General features: G+C 30.5%; 1 protein-coding gene across 1 annotated transcript; it reads right to left on the minus strand.

Annotated features, from left to right (window-relative positions):
- Nucleotides 1-297: 297 nt before the first annotated feature.
- LOC115880686 (serine/threonine-protein phosphatase 1 regulatory subunit 10-like) lies at nucleotides 298-19,699 on the minus strand. The gene is made up of 5 exons (XM_030897967.1): nucleotides 19,316-19,699; nucleotides 18,975-19,072; nucleotides 18,638-18,912; nucleotides 16,144-17,259; nucleotides 298-3,069 (listed from the first exon to the last, which is right to left on the minus strand). The coding sequence occupies exons 1-5, from the start codon at nucleotides 19,316-19,318 to the stop codon at nucleotides 1,604-1,606; spliced, it is 2,958 nt and encodes a 985-aa protein (XP_030753827.1). The 5' UTR covers nucleotides 19,319-19,699; the 3' UTR covers nucleotides 298-1,603.
- Between the last annotated feature and the right edge of the window lie 244 nt (nucleotides 19,700-19,943).

Here is a 19,943-nt window from a genome sequence, read left to right on the forward strand (position 1 = left end):
CTGTCATTTTATATGTAAAATTATAGAGGATAATGTCATCGATGCTCATTTCCAAGCCAACGCTGCTAACTGTACGCCATTTTTTTTCGATCATACGGGATTTTATGTGATTATGGTAATCGTTACATATTATGACATCATAATGCAATTATTTATTTTAAATTTGAGTAAATTTAACGACTTTTTACATTATGCGGGTATATAACCCCATAGCACATTAAAAATCAATAGGTACTTATTGAAGTAAATTCCAATAGGTAAAATAGGATTCTAAAATAAAATGTTTTATCATGGTAGGTATATTATTTTTATTTAAACAACTTATAAAAAAACAAATTGGGCGAAAAATACTCAAAATAAAGTGATTATGTACACCTATTTACATTACTCAGATCGCTTAAATAAAGTTATTTACATTTACAAGTCCCAGATAGAATAAAATCCCCTTCGAACTCAACACGGCTCTAAAAACACCCTATACATATTTAAAACTTATATACGTAGTTGCCAAAATAAATATTAATGTTTTGCAAATATACAAAAAAAATCATGTACAACGTTTATACTATTATCACAAAAGAATTTGATTAACAATAATTCTTGTTCATTGCCGTTTATTTATAGAAATATCATTGAATTTAAGCATCAATTATTAACATTATTTTTATTTGCCTCTTTTATTTCCTGTATTCCTTAGGTAATATTAGTCAATAAATTAAAAAATCGTTCAACAGGTACAATATTATCAAAAAGTTTTATAACCAAACGTGCTATGTATGTTATGATATATAAACAAAACCTACATTAGAATTTTTTAACTATCAAAGTCAAAGCTAACGTGATCATAAAACTTTTTGATCCTAATAATCATGTTATGTTTTTAATCATAATTTTCAGAAATAATAGAGGTCAATAATTATTGTTAAAATATAGTTGTAAAGTTTATTAAAAAAAATACTGAAGCAAGTTTTTAAATGCTTATTTCCTGGTAAAATCGCTGATTGTTTTAGAATGCAATATTTTAGCAATTATTGCAATACATATATTGAGAAATATCAATTTTGAATTACCCATTGAAAATAATAATCATATTAAACAATTTTTAGAATTTTTTTTTCTCAGAAGTACCTAAACTAGAAAAAAATAGTATTTTTGTGTTCTGGTAAAATCTTTTAATAAAAAAAATAGTTTATCAAGAGAATATCGAAACAAATATGCGATAACTTCATTATTTTCCTGAGAATATTTTTTTCATAATGTTTAGCATATTTTATTGCATGTCATTATTATCATAACAGTCTGTCTGGCAGTAATAAAAATCTAGCTTACATCATAAAACAAACAGTGATTTGGACCAAGAGATAAGCAGTGCTGTCTTCAATCAACTCGGCACCATAGTGTCCACGTCTATGTTTCGTTTAACACTTAAAACCGCGATCGTTCAGTACACTCGTTGTACCCAGTAAAAGCACTTTTAAACACCGACTATTCGTAACTTATCTAATTAATATCTTAAATTTCACAGTCTTATTAAAATTCTATTTAGGAAACTAGTATCACAATTGAAGCAGTTTTTTTCTCACCATCCACATTACTTCTACGACTACGACGGATGCACGAAGGGACAATTATCACCGTTCCTACAATAACCGTGATTCTGAATGTTTTTGCACAACCGTCCTCCGCGACCTCCTCCTCCTCCTCCACCCCCTCCGCCTCCGCGTTTCCAGTTTCCTGGACCGCTCATTCTCACCCAGCCTCCGCCATTAGCCCTACCACGAAATCCACCGCGACCTCTAGGGTTGAAATTGTTAGGTCCACCGAACATATTCATGTTGGGACCTTGAGGCCCGTTGAACTGAGGCTGCATGTGGAAATTAGGATCTGTACCTGGAGGTGCCATAAACCCATCGGGAACCGGACCTCCGAACATGTTGGGGTTCATTGGAGGTTGGTTCATCATGTCCTGCTGGCCCATAGGGGGAACCATGTTGCCGTGCATCATGTTAGGCGGAGGGAAGTTGCCGGGTACGGGTCCCATAGGACCTCCGAATCGCGGTGGTGGAACTCCGACCCCGGCAAACTGTGGAGGTTGGTTCATAGGGTTCATGTTGGGGAAGTTCGGATTGAAAGGCATGTTTTGGAACATGGGAGGCATGGCTTGGGGAGGGTCCATTTGAGGTGCTGGACCTTTGGGTTCGGGCCAGGGAGTGCTCCTCAAATCGACCTCCTGACTGTCTGGGTCGTCCAAAGGTATAATAACCGGATCGCTCATTTGATGGTTTTCTGGAATAGGTTCTTCGGGACTGTCAGGTATACGACGCTTGTCATAGTATAAAGCAGGTAAAACAGTCTTTTCTCTAGCGAACTGGATATCTTTTTCCAAACTCTTTGAACCAGGTGGTGCGAGAGGGTCTGGTAGGTCGCATAAATACGGAAACCTCCACATTATTTGAGGTTCCATCACGTCCTCGTTACTGAGCTTTCTCGACATGATCAAAGCTTCTCTTTCGCTGTTCATCTCCATCTTAGCCATGTCCATAAACGTCTTGGTTACGTTAACTCTTTCAGTTTCATCCAACTCGAAGTACCGTACTTCGACCAAATCTTCCTCAGCTTTCCATTTGATCGACCTCTTAGGACCCTTCTTCTTCGTATACAGAAGCACCCCCCTCAAACCATCAGGTCGAAGAGGTCTTTGAACAACTTCTTCTTTATCCACTTCAGCCTCATCAGTAGGCGTCGTAGGACTTACAGGAGTATCATTAGAATCCTGAGCATTTTCATCATTGTTTTCGCTGTTCTCGTCTTGTTCCTCCTTCTTTTCGGACGTTTCGGATAACGTATCTTGGTAGAAATTGATGGGAGCGATGTTTTTCAAACCCAAAGAACCTGTGGGACTGGTTGGCGATGTAGGTGTGTTGGCATCTCCGCCATTTGAAGCGACACTGGGTGATGTAGGTGTATCTTTGGTGACGCTGGGTCTTCGTTTTCGCTTTTTGGCCTCTTTCTTGGGAGCTGAAGCGTTGAGAGCGTCCATAAACATGTCGCTTTCTTGTAATACGGGTGCTGGAACAAGTAAAATTAAATAAGTATATGATATAGAGGTAGTTGAATGTATGATATAAAAATACTATGAATCAACAAAAACAACTGGCATCACAATCCTTTGAAAAATCCTAGAAAAGTAACAGAATAAACCACAAGTGTCCTACAAAATTGACATCTAACAAAAAAAAACATTAATCTGGCAAATGCCAGAAATTGAATGCCATAATTAACTAATATCTTAATATGTATTAGCAATGTTTGGCTTGATACCATAAACAAAAACAAAAGTAACATTTTTGCATCTAAATTTTTTATAGATATTAAAATAAACAAAAGAATGAAGATTTAAAAAAAATTGTCTGTTCATGTTAAAAATCAATATTTTATTGTTTAGTAAATTTTCATAATTTACAGTTTTTTCAAAACAATTATAATAACATACATATACATAAAAATATAATAAAAATGACAATTTTTAATATGTAAAAATTAATAAATACATAAAATTCTATAGTACAATATTCGTCTCATTTCCTTATCAAAAACAATTATTCCTATCTTTGTATAATATTAATTATGGCGCCTAAGCAAATAATGTTGTAGCTTATATCCTCGTCTAATATTAAACAGATTTCGCATAAGTATTTTATCTGAGACATCATAATCACCTTAGGTATCATGTCATTATTTTTATCGGAAAATTAGAATCTTAATAAGCAATTTAATTATTCTAGTTGTTCAGTGTCCATATTTAATTAAAAAAACACTTACATATAATTACACTCCTAAAAAAATTATTATATTATTTATTTAAGGGTGTAATATGAATAAAATATAAATTTCTTTTCTAAAACAATCTCTTTGAAATGTCATAAAAATAATAATATTAAAAATAATAAAAATTGGTGTACTATTATTTGTTTTATTAAAATTAAGCACTGAAGCATCAATAAGGACGCCACTGCTTAAAGCTAAAACAAAAAATAGTTTAAAGAAAATTAATTATTATATCCGAATGGAATTATCCAAACTTAGGAATAGAAATGATACAGCCTGTATATATAAGAAACTTTAACTCGCCTCACTCTAATATGATTTTTGAAATAAAAATTGCATAAAAATTAACGCCCACAATAGTTTCACTTATCAATGACATTCTAATAGATGGATTAAACTTGAAATTTCTGTGTCAATGAAAGTTACTCAGTTATAAAAAAAATAATGAAATAGTTACGATATCAAATTGAGATCCGCATTAAACGTATTGGTTCTTGGAATTCATTAAAACTGATATAAATAAAATCAATAAAAAATAAAGTATTGCTAATATGTATAGCCATAGTTGTGGCCATAGCTTGTTCAAGATATTTGAGCATTATGCGGGAAAAAGTTTTAAAAAACTCTGAATATTAGCAAATTACTCGTAAAACAATGGAAATTTTAGTATGTTTTTTAGTATACAGGGGAGCTTGATATAACTTTCCATCATTTTTCAAATTGCGAAAAAAAAATAGTAATGAAATAGTTGATATTTATATTCATTTTAAAAAATTACTAACCTAACCAACTACATACTATACAGGGTAAGACTTAAATAAGTGTAAACATTTTCAGAACCGGTAGATCTCGATAACAGAAACATATTTTCTCTTTACCGTTTTTCAAATAAATCCAAAATAATCGAGTTATTTTACACCGAAAATTAAAAAAAAGCGATTTTTGCTTGAATTTTGAAAACCAGTGGATCTTTTCTGGGGTTTCTTTCTTGTAAATTTAATCTACTAGTATTGTTGCCATATTATCAAGAAATTATGTTTTTTATATTCTAAGAAAAAATCCAAAAAATTTTTTCAAAATAATTCCAAATTAATTTTCTTTTTCGCGAAAAAACTCATATAGGTACGCGTTTCTGGGACCAAAATATACTACCCCTAAAAATATTTGCACATATTTAAGACTCACGCTGTATTTAGAAATAAAATAAAATCAAATTTAATCATCTTAATATTTCGTTTTGAATGTATTAAAAACTAATAAATATATATTAACAAATAATTAAATTTAAATTAAAAAAAAAACAACTCAATCAAGTACCATTTTTTGAAACACGTTCAAAAATAATTTTGTTTTGGATATGTTCCAATTTAGTACTTATTTTTAATTCGCTATAGAAGGCAAACGACGTACTGTTCAAATACTAAAAAATATTCTAATACAGGGTATTCTATAAATATTCAATAATTATTTACTAAACAAACATTTCGGACTTTTAATTTTGATTTTTTTTAATTTTCTCAAAAAATATGTTTTATTTCAGTTCTATATTATAACTAGATAAATTTTAGTAAAATTGATTTTTTTACTTAAAAAAATAAATCACACCTCTATAATAGATATAAAAAATTATTTTAGTCTCTGTGATAAGCATATTTCCATTATTATTGGTCTAGCAATCAGTTTTCAAAATAAAAATCTGGATTTAGGGATAATTATATTAATTAATCTTCTGATTATTTTTAAAATTAATTAATCTCAAATTCTTATAGATTAACAAGATTTTTTTCTAAATTCAGTATAAATTGTTCGCAATAAAGCTTTTTTAGAATTAATAAACTTAGTAGTCTAGCGAAAAAAAAATGATATATTGAAGTTTTAAAACAGTTTGAGTTCTATCGATAAATATTGATTATTAAAATTGATTCAGTGACGCAATTTTTATACAGGATGTCCCAGCAGGGACTGCATAGTTCGATTAATTTATTTGAGACAGTAGTAACGTGGCAGAGCGCAATTCGGATATATCTTTGTAAATAGACGGTACTTCCGGTTATACCGGAACTGAAAATCAACCTGGTTGTTTTAAATGGACCACTCTATATATTATATCATTGCTTTTTTTAAATACTGCGTCATTATTAAATATTTTTAGTATGTTCTAAATATTTTGCTCTATACCTCTACACACATGATTTTAATATTTTGTTTTAATTAAAATAAACTTTTTATGTCCGATACTGATCTTGAAAAAAATGAAATATGTAAGTTAAAATTTCTTTTCATACAAAATTTTCAATAAAAAAGTAACATAATATATTTAACTTTTTAGAAATGTTTCGTTTTTACTGAAAAAAACTTGCATAAATACTGCAAACGTTGAATTATTTCGTTTTTTTGTAATCTCAAGAAATTTCAACGGCAATTCTTCCGAACAATTATAAAAATGTACTAAAAAAAGAAATATATTGCCAAAAAATGGACATATTTAATAAGTCCTCTATATATTGTTAAGCCTTTTATAGCAATCTATGTACGTATCTACTATCGGTAGCTGAGCGTTTCTGTTCAAGTCTTTTTGAAGCGTTTAAGCTTAAAAATCATTATTGGTCTATAGTATAGACCAAATAAGAGTTTTTGAAGCTTTTTTAGAAGTACATTTAGAAGTAGTTATTCTCTATACTTTTCTCTATAAATGAACTTTGAACCATCTAACGTAAATATAGGCATCTATTTTGCCGAATTTCTATTCCATGGTTTTCGATTAATATTTATATTAAAAATCTACAGCTCAACTAATATTTTGTTACAAAATCTCAAATTCACATCAAAGTAAAATTTGAAAAACGGCACCAAAATATCTATTATCAGTATTTCATTCATTCATTATGTACGATTCTCCATTGTGTCAATAAATCTATACATATATTGTTTTATTCGAACATACTCCATCATATTTCAAGGGACCCCTTCTTGCTTGCAGAAGAACGACCTTCATCAGGTGAAAACAGTTGTCCCATCATAGTACTCATACTTTCTTGTTGTAATTGTTCCATCCTCGACTTGAATGATATAATTATGTAACAAATTGTTCATAATATCTGTACTCTAGCTGCCAAACGACGAAAAGTACGCTACATCATACAAAGACACGCTTGTTTATACGATATGTTTAAAATGATATGTAGAAAGTATATAAGATATAGTAAATGTGTAAAAGATAGTAAACTAACTAAATTTGTAAACAAAAACTAGTACAATTTCGAAACTCGCTTCACATTATACTAAATTATAATATCTTGACTCACATCATAATAAATTAATATATTGGTGAAAAATGGACAAACAAGGTATTTAAAAATACTTGGTATGTAAAAAGTTAACTAAAATGGCGAAATAAAATAAACAAAATGGTTAGATTTAAGAAGAAAACACCCCACCTAATTTAAATTATCTCGACTGTCATTACATTAAATGAATATTTACAAGCAATCGTTAAATAACAAAATTGACGAAGTGAAGAACGTCTTTCTCACCTTCATTTATGTAATTCACGTAATATCATGACCCAAATGAATAAGATCTATTCACACACGTCAGTCGCCGTACCGTTTTAGTTTCATTCGGTCGACATTTGTGACGGTCATTCATACATATCAGCACAGACTAAAGTAGGTAACCCATCAGGAACGCCCGGCACGGCACGACACGGCGCGGCGCGGCACAGCACAGCACCGGTCGAATTCATTTATATAGATTGCAACGAAACCTATTATGAGCTGAACTGGGCCGAACCGGGCCGGGCGCCGGGCGTTCATAATGGGAAACATAAAACATTGGAGCGGGACTCTTTTTATGTAAAAAAACCAACTTCGTAGGAAAAGACGTCAATCAAGACAAGAAAATGTTGTTGATGACGAATTTAAATTATGACTGAACGGAAAATTAAACGTGACTGACGATAATCGGTATCGAAATGATATATATTTTTTTATCGCAACTTATGATTGTTTGACGCAACATAAGTGAGACGTGACTGACATTTGTGAATAGACCCTAAGCATCGTAAAAGTTTACCGTGAAATTTAATAATTATATACCGCTTTTTATTGATTAAATATTGAGAAGAAATTATTTTTGTTTAGTAACCCAAACTAACTTGGACACCAATATAACTGTTGTCGAGTCATAAAAGTTTACTTGAATCTTTGAATCATTCGTCATTCGATGACGTCTAACTTTTATAACATACAGGGTGAGTCTTAAATAAGTGCAAATATTTTTAGGGGTAGTATATTTCGACACCAGAAAGACGATTATGAGGAAACATTTTTTTAGAAATTTGTAACTTTTTTAAAATAATTTTGGAAATTTTTTTAATTTTTACTTAAAAAAACATAATTTGTTGATAATATGCAAACATAAGTAGTAGATTAAATTTACAAGAAAGAACACCCAGAAAAGATCCAGTGGTTCTCAAAATTTTAGGAAAAAATCATTTTTTTGCGTATTTTCAGAATAACATAACTCGGTTATTTTGGATTTATTTGAAAAACGGTAAAGAGAAAATATGTTTCTTTTATCGAGATCTACCAGCCCTGAAAATATCTGCAATTATTTAAGACCCACCCTGTATAATGTTTTTTTAATTATTGTAATATAATAATGCTATATTATTAATGCTATATTATTGTAATATAATAATGCTTATAATACAATAATGCTAATACCAGAATAGGGGTATTCTGGTATTAGCATGGTCAGAAAACAGTGGATAGTCAATAGGTCTCTGAAATGGTGGAAAAATTCACCAGAGCAGAGGCAGGCAAAACAGTTCATAGTAGAACACTGAAATATACGACAAAGCAAAAACTTATAAGCAAAAACAAGAAAATCATCAAAACTATAGTGACTCTACTAACAAGTGATTGCAAGTTCAATGCGTATTTAAAGCTAATGGGATTTAACACGAAACGTGTAGATTTTGTCAATAACAAGAAAAATCTGCAGAACATATTCAATGTCAGTGCGATATACCCTGCCAAATATGCAGTTCTTTGTACTAGACTAGTGCTAATGCATTGACAAAAAAGCTATATGGAGGGTTCAGTCCCCAAATCATCAGATCTTTTTAAAAAGATACAATAGTCGCGACAGAATAGGCCAACAGAAAGTCGCGACAGAAAATTAGCCAACTTATCAGTTCTATCTATTTGGAGAGTCTGGAGCCTAATATTCTATGACACTCACCTAATTAATACTAAGGAATTTATTGAAATAGTGTCACTGACAGTAATCCAGATATATAATAGAAAAATAAATGTCTGTGATTCACGATAGATACGAGTTTGCAAAAGATGCAACGAACAGGGTAGACATAAACGCCAGAACTGAGAGTTGAACCTAATAATAGGAGAAAATTATAGAAACGGATTTCTTATAGTTTTTAAAAACTGAGAAAACTAATGAAGTTGAGACTAGTCTAAACGACATAATGCTACATATAAATGTCAAACGATTCTTCAAAGGAGTTATTATTGCTAGAAAGTGTTGAGATTTTGTGGTTATCATATGCCCACTTATTTGCTATATTCTTCAATGTGGTTTAGTTCTCCTATTTAACTGATCTACTCGTATGTCAGTGTCAATATTACGCCAGTAGGTAACATCAACGATGAAATAAAGATATTTAAAGAGCAAATTAAACAAAAAAAATCGTGCTTATAGGTTAACAATTTTTTTTCTATAGTCTGATTTTTAATAGCGATAGTTTTCAGATGGGACTCTATTAGTTTATTATTTTTTTGTCTAATAAAACTTGAACAAGAACCAAAATATTTCTTCTGTAATCGACTTATGTCCAGATTTGTTGTATATTATTATTATCGATTAAATATTTTAGTATTTATTAATCAAAATTAACGTGCTGGCAAATTGATTTTTTTCTATAGACTAAAATTTTTAATGTCGTTAGTTTTCAAATAGTGCGTTTTATTAAGTTTCTCATGAAAACAATATTTCTTGTATAATCTACTTATTTTATATTTTTCATATAGACTATATAAATAGTTAATGTAAATTAAATTAAATATTTCTTTTCTAAGTTGTTTATTCTCTTTTTATTATTCTGTATTTAAAGTATAACGAAATTATTATTATACAACACAAGTAGGAATCTTATGCTAAAAGGTATTGGAAGTTGATAGTAACTAAGACATCTAGATAGAATATAATACGTTACACTATACAGCAGTCCAGCTATCCAGTGGCATGCCCTTCGGGTGATCACGAGTTAATACGCCTCACAAAACCCAAAAAGAATCATTTTTAAAATATAAACCGAAAAAAAATTCCTTTAATTAAAATTTAACCCCACAATCGAAAATTCTGGGCACGCCACTGCAAACTTCTATGGCGTATAAAAATGTAATGTTGATTTAAACTAACATAATAAAACTTAAAAAAAAAGAAAAAAATACCTTTATGAACAAACATTTACCAAAAATGCGATATTTACATTTATAGTTAATGTATATTAAAATTTAAATCATAAAGAGCTTTTAGCATATCAGATATGATCCTGATTCTATACAGTGTCCTCTAAATATTTAAATTATTCCACTGTGGAGCTTTTTATAACGTATTATTATTACTCATATTGTTTAAAATAGTAATTTTTATTTAATTATATCTAGTTCATTGTTATAAACACTAACTGAGCTATTTTAAAAATACTGTTTAAATCATAAAAAGCTTTTAGCGATGAGATATTCTTATATACCACTATGGAGCTTTTCTTATGTATTTTTAGTCATATTGCTTAAAATGTTCAGTTATTAGATTATTTTTTGAAATACTAAACGATCTATGTAATTATTTCTGTATAAGTTAACTAGCACTGATAATAATAGATATTCGGTTTTGTTGAATAGACTATTCCTGTACAATAAACCAGCAGAATTTATGAAAGAGATTATACAATTTTGTACGAAAAAAAAGTATCAAAATACCAATTTTATTCCATATTAGCTCTATTTTTGTCGTTTTCAATGAAAGAACGCTTTTATTTTTTAACTTTAATCTTAAATCTTACAGAAAATATGTACTCTGTATAATTGTTAAAAAAACAGAGTTTTTTAAAAGGAATAGTTGTTCTAGATATGAAAGTTTTGAATTTTTTGTTATTTGAGTCAAAGTTTAGTTTCATAGCTTAATATTTATACAAAATTATGTATTATAAATAAAAACTGTGTACGTACAATAAAATTACCTATAAAGCTATTATTAATAATAAATAACCTAGCTTGAAAGCTTAACCAATAAATCACATCTGTATCGGAATTGTTATCGAATTTTAATTTATGACTATTATTTATTTTGTACACGTTTTATTCCAATAAGGGCCTCATATTATTATTATTAATAAACTTCAATTCAGTAAGATAGCTTCAATAATTCTAGCCAAAAATGTATAATGTATACGAGGATTGTGTGAAAAGTCCCAACCGCACCATGTATACCGCGCAACAGTCATTTACAAGATCTGCGCATCTCGAGAAACGCCTACTAAAATCTCAGCCATTTTCGATGACTGGTTGACAGTTGCTTGAGTGTCATTAAGAGACGTTATGAAAATTAAGAGATTCGAATACTAAAAGCAGTCATTAAATATTAGTTTGTAAACCTACGCAAGTTAATAACGAGAATTCTATTATTAACTACCGTAAACTTAAGGCAAGCTAAATTTTAACGTTCCAGACGTCCAAATGAAGACTATATTGCTCAAGCTCTCAAAAAACTGCTAGGCAGGTGCTACCAAGTCAAGATTAGGGCATGAAAAGATGTCTGGAGCAAAAAGGTATCGAAATGAACACATTCAACGCTCTGTTGGCGCAGTTTATGTAGACTACTAATGGCGAAATGTCACTAAAGAAAGCGAAACCTGTTTTTTGTCTGAAAAAGTGATGAAGACTGTTTAATAGAATATTCATAGAGCTTTCCTACTTTCCTACCTTTTCGAAAATATGTAGTAACATATTTTCGAAAATGGAGCTCTGAAACCATTATAGATTACTACGCTTCATTAATCAAAAAAACAGAAATGACAGAAAGAGGCCTCATTTATAGACAACATTTTTGTACCACCCAAGACATTAATGTTCTATCTAATCCCCGCAAAAAAAATCACAAATTACAGTTTAAATTCCTAGAACACCTTCTGTATTCGTCAAATTTAGCTCCCAGAGTCTTTTTCTTATTCATCAACTTAGAACCCACGCTCAGAGAACAAAGAATTTCATCAAACCTCAACTATTGTTTGTACGAGTTTACGTGGAAGCATCTTTTTAAGAAATGTGTGGCTTTCCAACAAAACGAATGTAAAAAAAATGTCATTAGGAGGTTGGAAAACTTTTTAGAATACCCTCGTATAAAAAAATAATTTACTATAAGTTGCTTAGCAACTTGAGTTATCTAGTTACAGTATATAATATAAAGTAGCATTGATCAATCAACACCAGTATACCGGAGTACTTAGTAATGTTACATTTTTATTGTTGCGATATTTAACAATATTCTAGTTTAGATTTGTTTACAAATCATGCATCAATAACTTACAATCCAAAGTAAATATTGGAATGGATTAATTCTTGTTGTAGTCTCTGACTAGTTTTATGCTTAGAATGTGCGATAATAAATAATTTTTGACAAAAATGGCAGTTTCATTTTAAAAAACTTGAGAATTTTTTTATGGGTACCCCGTAATATAAAAATAAAATAACCTCTGCTCTAAAAAGGGCAAAAGATATTCATTAAAATTCTCATGATAGTATTGATCAATCAATACATTGAAATTATGTGTTCTTTTTTATTTTTAGTTCATTTAAGGACTAATATTTTTTATTCGTTTGTATTAATCATAAGTCAATAGGTTCATATAGAATATGAATATAATAAAGTATCTTTAAATCTTACTGACGTCAATCTATATAACAGATTGCACTGTACAAACAGTTGTGTTTCTTGTAAAATATTTTTATTTGAAACTTTATCTAACATTATACAGTAGACTCTCGATTATCCGATCGCTGGATTATCCGAGTTGAGTACCATCGCTGTTGAAATCCGTATTAACCGAGCGACACCGTACTATTAGAGCATCAGGCCTAATATATCGGGTAATTACGGAGAATCCCAGAATTGCCGAAGCAACACAAACTGACTTTAATTATTATTGTTCGTTTGTCAAAATTATTAATAAAATATTTTAACGTAAGTATTGACATTTATTGAATAATACATATTGCTCGGATAATCGAGAGTCTATTATATCAATATTTATAAAATTTCTGCACCTAGTGCGTTCAGAGAGCAGCTATACTGCATTAATCCAGATTACTATATGCTTATGACGTCAGTTTCTTCTGCTTCAAAGCCTTCTTACATGAAGTTAATTTTCGAATTTCTCTGTATTAAAGCATATTTTATATTTTAATAAGAGTTTATTAAGGCTCTAAGTTATTTTAAGGCTCTTTTTCTTTGTAGTTTGCATTTTTTAAATTGCATATTTTTCGTTCTAAATGCTAAATATTTCTCCATAGAACTTTCTTATTCAAATTCTATAATTAACTTTTCTATATTTCTCTATTACTGTTTTTCTTTTATTGATTTTTTAATATAAAGTTTTATTTTTTGCTTCCCATTAATAATTTTACAAAATACTAGTGTTTATTATGGTCTATTCAAAATCAGAATATTAGTAACTGATTAAATCAACTATTATTTCCATAAATGCCACCGAGATTATAATGTCTAATTTTTAGCCTAAATGACATGAAAACTCCTTTTATCAGCATTCGCCCGCCCTCCTAATCGCAGATACAAAAAACATAACCTCAATTTTTATATGAATCATCTGAATTCAGTAATATCCAGGCCGAGGTTAGTGTTAATTTAATTATTAAAAGAATTGGAATATTATTGAGAAAGAAAAAGTCAAGGCAGGTAATTTTTAGGAAAAGTTTAGTCATTAACAAGAGATAAGTGTAAAAAGCCTACTTCATTAGTATCTATTTTTAAATTTAGCTTCATTTAAACAATTTAAACTAGGTTCTTGCATATTATAGAAGTTTAATAATTACGGTATATTATTATTCAAATCCCTATTCTATGTTAATACCATTTAATAATCAATATTAATACTGAAATATCCAATAATAACACCTGTATTTGGTAAGTGATTTTTTAGAAAAACTACTGGTGGTATTTTTATTATAACGTACACAGTTTTTTTTCTTTTATTCTCTTGAATATTTTCTATTTCGCTCTCTTACTCTACAGTTTCGAGTATTTTTATATTACTTTCATTTAATACTAATTTCTAAATTCTGCTGGTCATTGTTTATGTCAGAAACGACGTTTTTAAATGACTTTCATCCCCATTCTCATTTTCCCAATACCTACGAACCAATCTAACGCTTAAGGATAGAGGACTGGTCCAAAGTACCTAATAGAGTGTAACTTCGTTTATTCACATTCAAGGAAAAGTACAAAAGAAAAATTTACAAAAGAAAACTTACCATGAGATTACCTAGCATTAAAATTATTTAGATAAAGTGTTATTGTACATGATATATTCATACGATACCCGCTACACTTCACCCCGTGTCTAAACTCCCGGTATTTCTTCGTTTTTGACGATTTCAGTAACGCACGCATCTATACAGTATGTCCCGGACGTGGAGAAACTGTACAGGATGTCCAGGATAAGAATGCCCTATGTAGAAACCTCAAAAAACATAAAAAATGGTTAAATGAAATGGAAAATTAGCCGTTGTTGAATTCTGCTCCGCTATGTTCTCAAATTTAATAAACCGTATATTTTCTGAAAGTATTTGAACAAGAAATTAATTCTCTCCTTTTTCATATTTCATTCTTTTATAATACTGTATCATCGAGAAAAAAACGGTGTCATAGTAGTAATAATCCATGATGTCGGCTCGACCCAATATGTCATTTATTAAAAAATATGACGCCACTGTCGCCTTCAAAATTATTAGTAATTTGTGCTATTAAAAAACACTCTAACTGTAATCTTGAAATGATAATTTGTGCCGGACCGACCCAATATGTCATTTATTTAAAAAAAACGGCGTCATAGTAGCCTAATGATAATCGTTGATAATTTGTCGGGCAGATCCCAATATCTCATTTATTAAAAACAAATGGCGTCACAGTAACCTTTAAAATGAATATTGGTAAGTTTTGTGGAGCCGCCCAAAATATGTCAAAATTAATATTTATTTGGAAAAAAAGTTTAAAAATTCCAGATACAAATTTGTTTAAAAACTGAATAGTAGTGTGTAGAGTGCACGGAAAACTTTGGCCACGATGACGCCGTTTTTTCTATCTTGTGTTTCTATCTTGTCTTGTAATTTTAACTTTGGTAAAAGATATAGTAAAGCTCTTCTAATGTCATTTCAACGTCTATTGTAACGTTGTTTTTATTTCTTGATAAAAGTTAAAAAAAAACACCATCAAGGTATAGGCATTGTTTGGCTTTTATTATTTAATCACACGGTATATGTTTTTATATATTCAATGTTACTTTTCCCTTCCAAAGATGCTTGTCAATATTTATCAATTTTGATTTTTCTCTGCTGTTTATTTTATTTTTTTTTCATATACTAGTACATATGTAGTTCTTTATGAGGAAGCACACAATATCTCATTTTGCAATAATATTGATTTATTTAATCTCTCTTTGAAAAAATATAGTTCTTCTCGCTAAAATTTCCTAATGCCAATGATGTCAATATGTAATGCTATGAATCGAGTGAAAAATACCTGAACTGTAGACACAGATTCTCAGGTAGACGCCAAGTTGCGGTCTCTGTGTTTAGAATAATTCAAATTCTTTTTGGTTGGTTAAACTTATATGTTTTTTATTATTTAAATACTGAAATTATGATTTCTTTGATAAAAATGAGAACATGACAGTTCAAAATTCAACAATGCAGCACCTCAATATTTTATTTAACCATCAACCAGTTAACAAGATCTCCACCGAAAGCCTTCTTATCAGGAACATCCTCTGCACATAGATTTAGATTAAAAAAAAAAGATTAAAAAAATCGAGTTACTAAGTTATAGCTGGGCGGTAGATAATATCGAACAAAAGGACACTTGTGGTTAAACAGTTTCAAAGGATTCTGCTCCAGTTCGGCTGCAACACGATGGCGCTGCACCATACGAAGAGCCGTCCGAACCCAACCTGAAAAATAAAACACCGGTTAGCATACAAGTCTGACAGAAACTTACGTTTTGGTTTGGGCGGGATCAGTTTGATAGCGCCCGGCCTCTCGGGCACGTCGATCTTGTCGATCTTCAGCTTCTTCTCTGGGGGAATCCCCGAAGGGGGATCTCTAGGGGGCGACGGCCTTTTCTGGGGAATCGTGGGCAGCTGGACACTGGGGGTGGGTTTCTTGGTTGACCGCGGCGGCGGGGGCTTCGCTTCTTCTTCCAGACCCGTCGATCGCATCTTGGAATTGAACACTTTCACGGTCTTGGAGCGCGGTTCTTCCCCGGTGGCTTTCCGGTTCAGAATCGAGAACGACGGCTTTTTCTTCTCCTCTTTCGATTTGTTTTCTTTCTGTTTTTCGTCTGAACTGCTGGATTTCTTCGGGATCCTACCCAGTTTATCCAAGGTTGGTGGTTTCACCTTTTCCAACGTGTCTTTATCTTTCTCGGCCTGTTTCTCTTTCGTTTCAACAGGGTCTTTCACCTTGCTCTTATCTCTAGACTCTTTTTTATCTTTACTACTACTACTGCTACTCCTGCTTGACCGCGAAGATCCGTTATGTCTGTGTTTATCTTTATCCTTGTCCCTATCCTTTCTGTCTTTATCTTTAGAACTACTGGATGACTTACTACTACTTTTACTACTTGAATGACTTGAGGATGACCTTCTTTTATCCCTTTCTTTATCCTTACTACTACTTGAGCTTGATTTACTACTACTTTTCAATGACGACAAACTGTTCTTCGACTTGTCATTTTCCTTCTCAGCTACTTTTTCTTCCTTTTCAATTTCTTCTTTCAATTCCTCATTTTTAGCTGTTTGTTTCTCGTCTGCTTCTAGAGACAACTTCTTAATAACCTGTTTTCCATCCTTTACCGACACCTTATAAAAGTTACTGGGTTTAATGGCCTGGTGATTATCGACGTCCATTTTATCAGATTCCTGAACGTCATTAGGCACAGCATCTACAATTTCTTTATTAATTTTACTGTCATCGACGTTTTTAGGCTCTACCACTGCCGGCTCTGAATCGGGTTTTTCCTGTGCCTGAATCGAATGCACAGGTGTAGGATGGCTCGATCCTTTAACAATAACCAACCAGTTTTGAACGATTTGGTTTGACAAATGCGCAACGCCTGAAAGAAAAACTTACTTTTAATTTCAGGCTCAAAAAGAGAAAAATTACTTAAATTTATTTAAGTAATTTTCAAGCTAAATTTCTCTAAATAACTTATTTATGATTTGAAAAAAGAAATGTGTTAAATTAACAGATTATATGTCAAAAATAAAGAAAGATAAATCACTTAAATGTATTTAAATAATTTATGTTTTGAAATTAGGTATTTACATTTATTTTTAAATTTTATTGAAGTAATTTCTATACTAATAAGATGTCATGAAAAAAATAGCTTATTAAATTTAACTAATTTTTTTTGAACTATTTAAAATTATATACTCAATTTAAAAATAAATAAAGTAAATATATGATTTCATATTTTATTTTACTGAAATAATAAATATGTTAAACAGATGTCATGCAAAACAAATGAAGGGTAAGGGAGAAAAAACAGATGATGTCACAAAACTGACTTAATCGAAAAAACTGATTGAATGTTTCCAAATACCATGTGAAAGTTAGAAAAAAGTTATTAATGTACGCGTGATTATCTGAACTTCGTTTGTTCTATTCAATTACAATTTAGCATGTTTGGGACTTTGTATTCCTAACAGGTGATTACTTAAAAGTTCCTATAAAATTGACATTATTGTTCTTTTTTCCCTTGCCCTTCAAATATAAACGACAATTATATCATATGATCGAAAAAAAACCGCGACCAGCTGGCTTGGAAATGAACATCGTTGTCATTCCCCATATAATTTTACATATAAAATAACAGCGATCTTCTTTCATCAGAGAAGATAATATTTGAATTTTATTTTTGATTTGATATTTCACTTTTTTATTTTGTAGACAAGTAGGAATTTTATATTATGTAGAATTGTGTATAAAAAATCATTGCTTTTGCACTATGCTTTACTTTCATATTTTCGTTTGCTGATTTTAGTAGTTATATTAAAATTATATTTTTATACCTAATAACAGTGTATAATAAAACTTCTTTTAAAACTTGATACTTTCATATTTTCATTGTGAATATTAAATTAAAGTATTATACAGCTTAATAATTAATGAAATTAATTTTATTCAGATCTTAAAAAATCCAAAAATTTTAAGATTTCAAAAAATTACAATGACAATTAAAACCGAATAAAAAGTACTATTTTTTTGAAATTCTATAAACAATATCAAAGCTAAATATGAGTATTTCTAAAAAATAAAAAAAACACTCAAATCAATTTAAATAAAAGATAGTAAAGAATTGATATTAGGTATTTTCCATAAAGACATGTTTTAAGAACTAGCATACCATAAATAGCAAAAAAGATCAAACAATTAGAAAATACAAAACTTAAAATCTAAAATAAAATTATATCAAGGGTTCAATGACTTACCGTCAAGGTCATCACGGCGAGATAGATTCTTAATCAATTTAGGTAAACAGTTCATTTTCAGCCTTTCCACGTCCACCGGAGTTATTAATAGAAGTTCCAAAATCTCCTTCACCAAGTCCCAGTTCCCTGACTGGGCCGCGTCCTGAAGCCATGACTGGATCAAAGTCCATCCGCCCTCCGCCATAAACATATCCACCAAACTGGTTTCGGTGTTTTTCAATATTAGGACGTAGACGCACTTGCTTACTAATTTCTTTGAAAACTTAGTCATCAGGCTACAGCGATAAACGTATCAATTAGTACTTTCAATATTACGTAATCACGAAAATAAGCTTACTTTACTAATCTCGGTACCTCGTCTCTAGAATGAATACCTCCTTCCGGGCTGAGCAGCACCGAGAGACACTTTATAAGTTGCAATGGATCGATACGCGGCTAAAATGAAGAGAATTTTTAAATTTCCCGCACATGTTCCAACTTCGAACAACTTCCTCTGACGTCATCAAAGATGGCTGCCAGCAATTAAAATTAATTATAAAAAATATATTATAAATTAAGTGATGCAATAGCTTTGGCTTGAAATTTACAAGAACGAAAGTTTTGCTTTTACAAAACACGTTAATGCAATCCAAATAATAGATTTTAGCAGTCAAAATTAAGATTAAAAAGTAGCCTTACCATATTGTGACCTTTGATGTATTGAAATCGCACTAATCTAATTTTCCACTCTACTAGAATTATTATCTTACTAAATAGTAAAATTTATGTTTGAAATGTATTAATTTTAACATTATCTGCACCTAAACTTATAAGCTTTAAATATCGCATATGGACGACCAACGCCCATGGCGGACCCCTAGCTTACAAAACGATACGGGTTAATATTATAGTAATATCTTATCGTTCTATATTCTACAAATGTTATATTTAAACTATTTTACTCTATATATGGTATTAAAACAACAAATATATAATCTGAATAATTCTACACGAAAAATCTGTAAAATTTACGCTGCTGCAGCTCAAACCGATATAAAGACAAAAGTGAAATCAATAATCTGACGTTGGACGTTGGCATAGATACCAAACTAAAAAGACAAAAGCGGATGTTTGCCATTACTTCCTGTCAGTTCAGCAACTTTGTGGGGTATATTATTTTTCCCAATTTAAATTTACAAACTCACATATCTTGTTAAATATTTTTGCTAAATTAGTAAGTAAATGCCAGTCAAAAATTAAATGTAGATCCAGTTAAACAAATTTATTGACGCACTAAAGTCTCTAACTTGACTACAATTTAATTTTT

This window comes from Sitophilus oryzae, unplaced genomic scaffold, assembly GCF_002938485.1.
Source record: "Sitophilus oryzae breed Bouriz unplaced genomic scaffold, Soryzae_2.0 scaffold_1640_pilon_pilon, whole genome shotgun sequence".
Lineage (NCBI taxonomy): Eukaryota > Metazoa > Arthropoda > Insecta > Coleoptera > Curculionidae > Sitophilus > Sitophilus oryzae.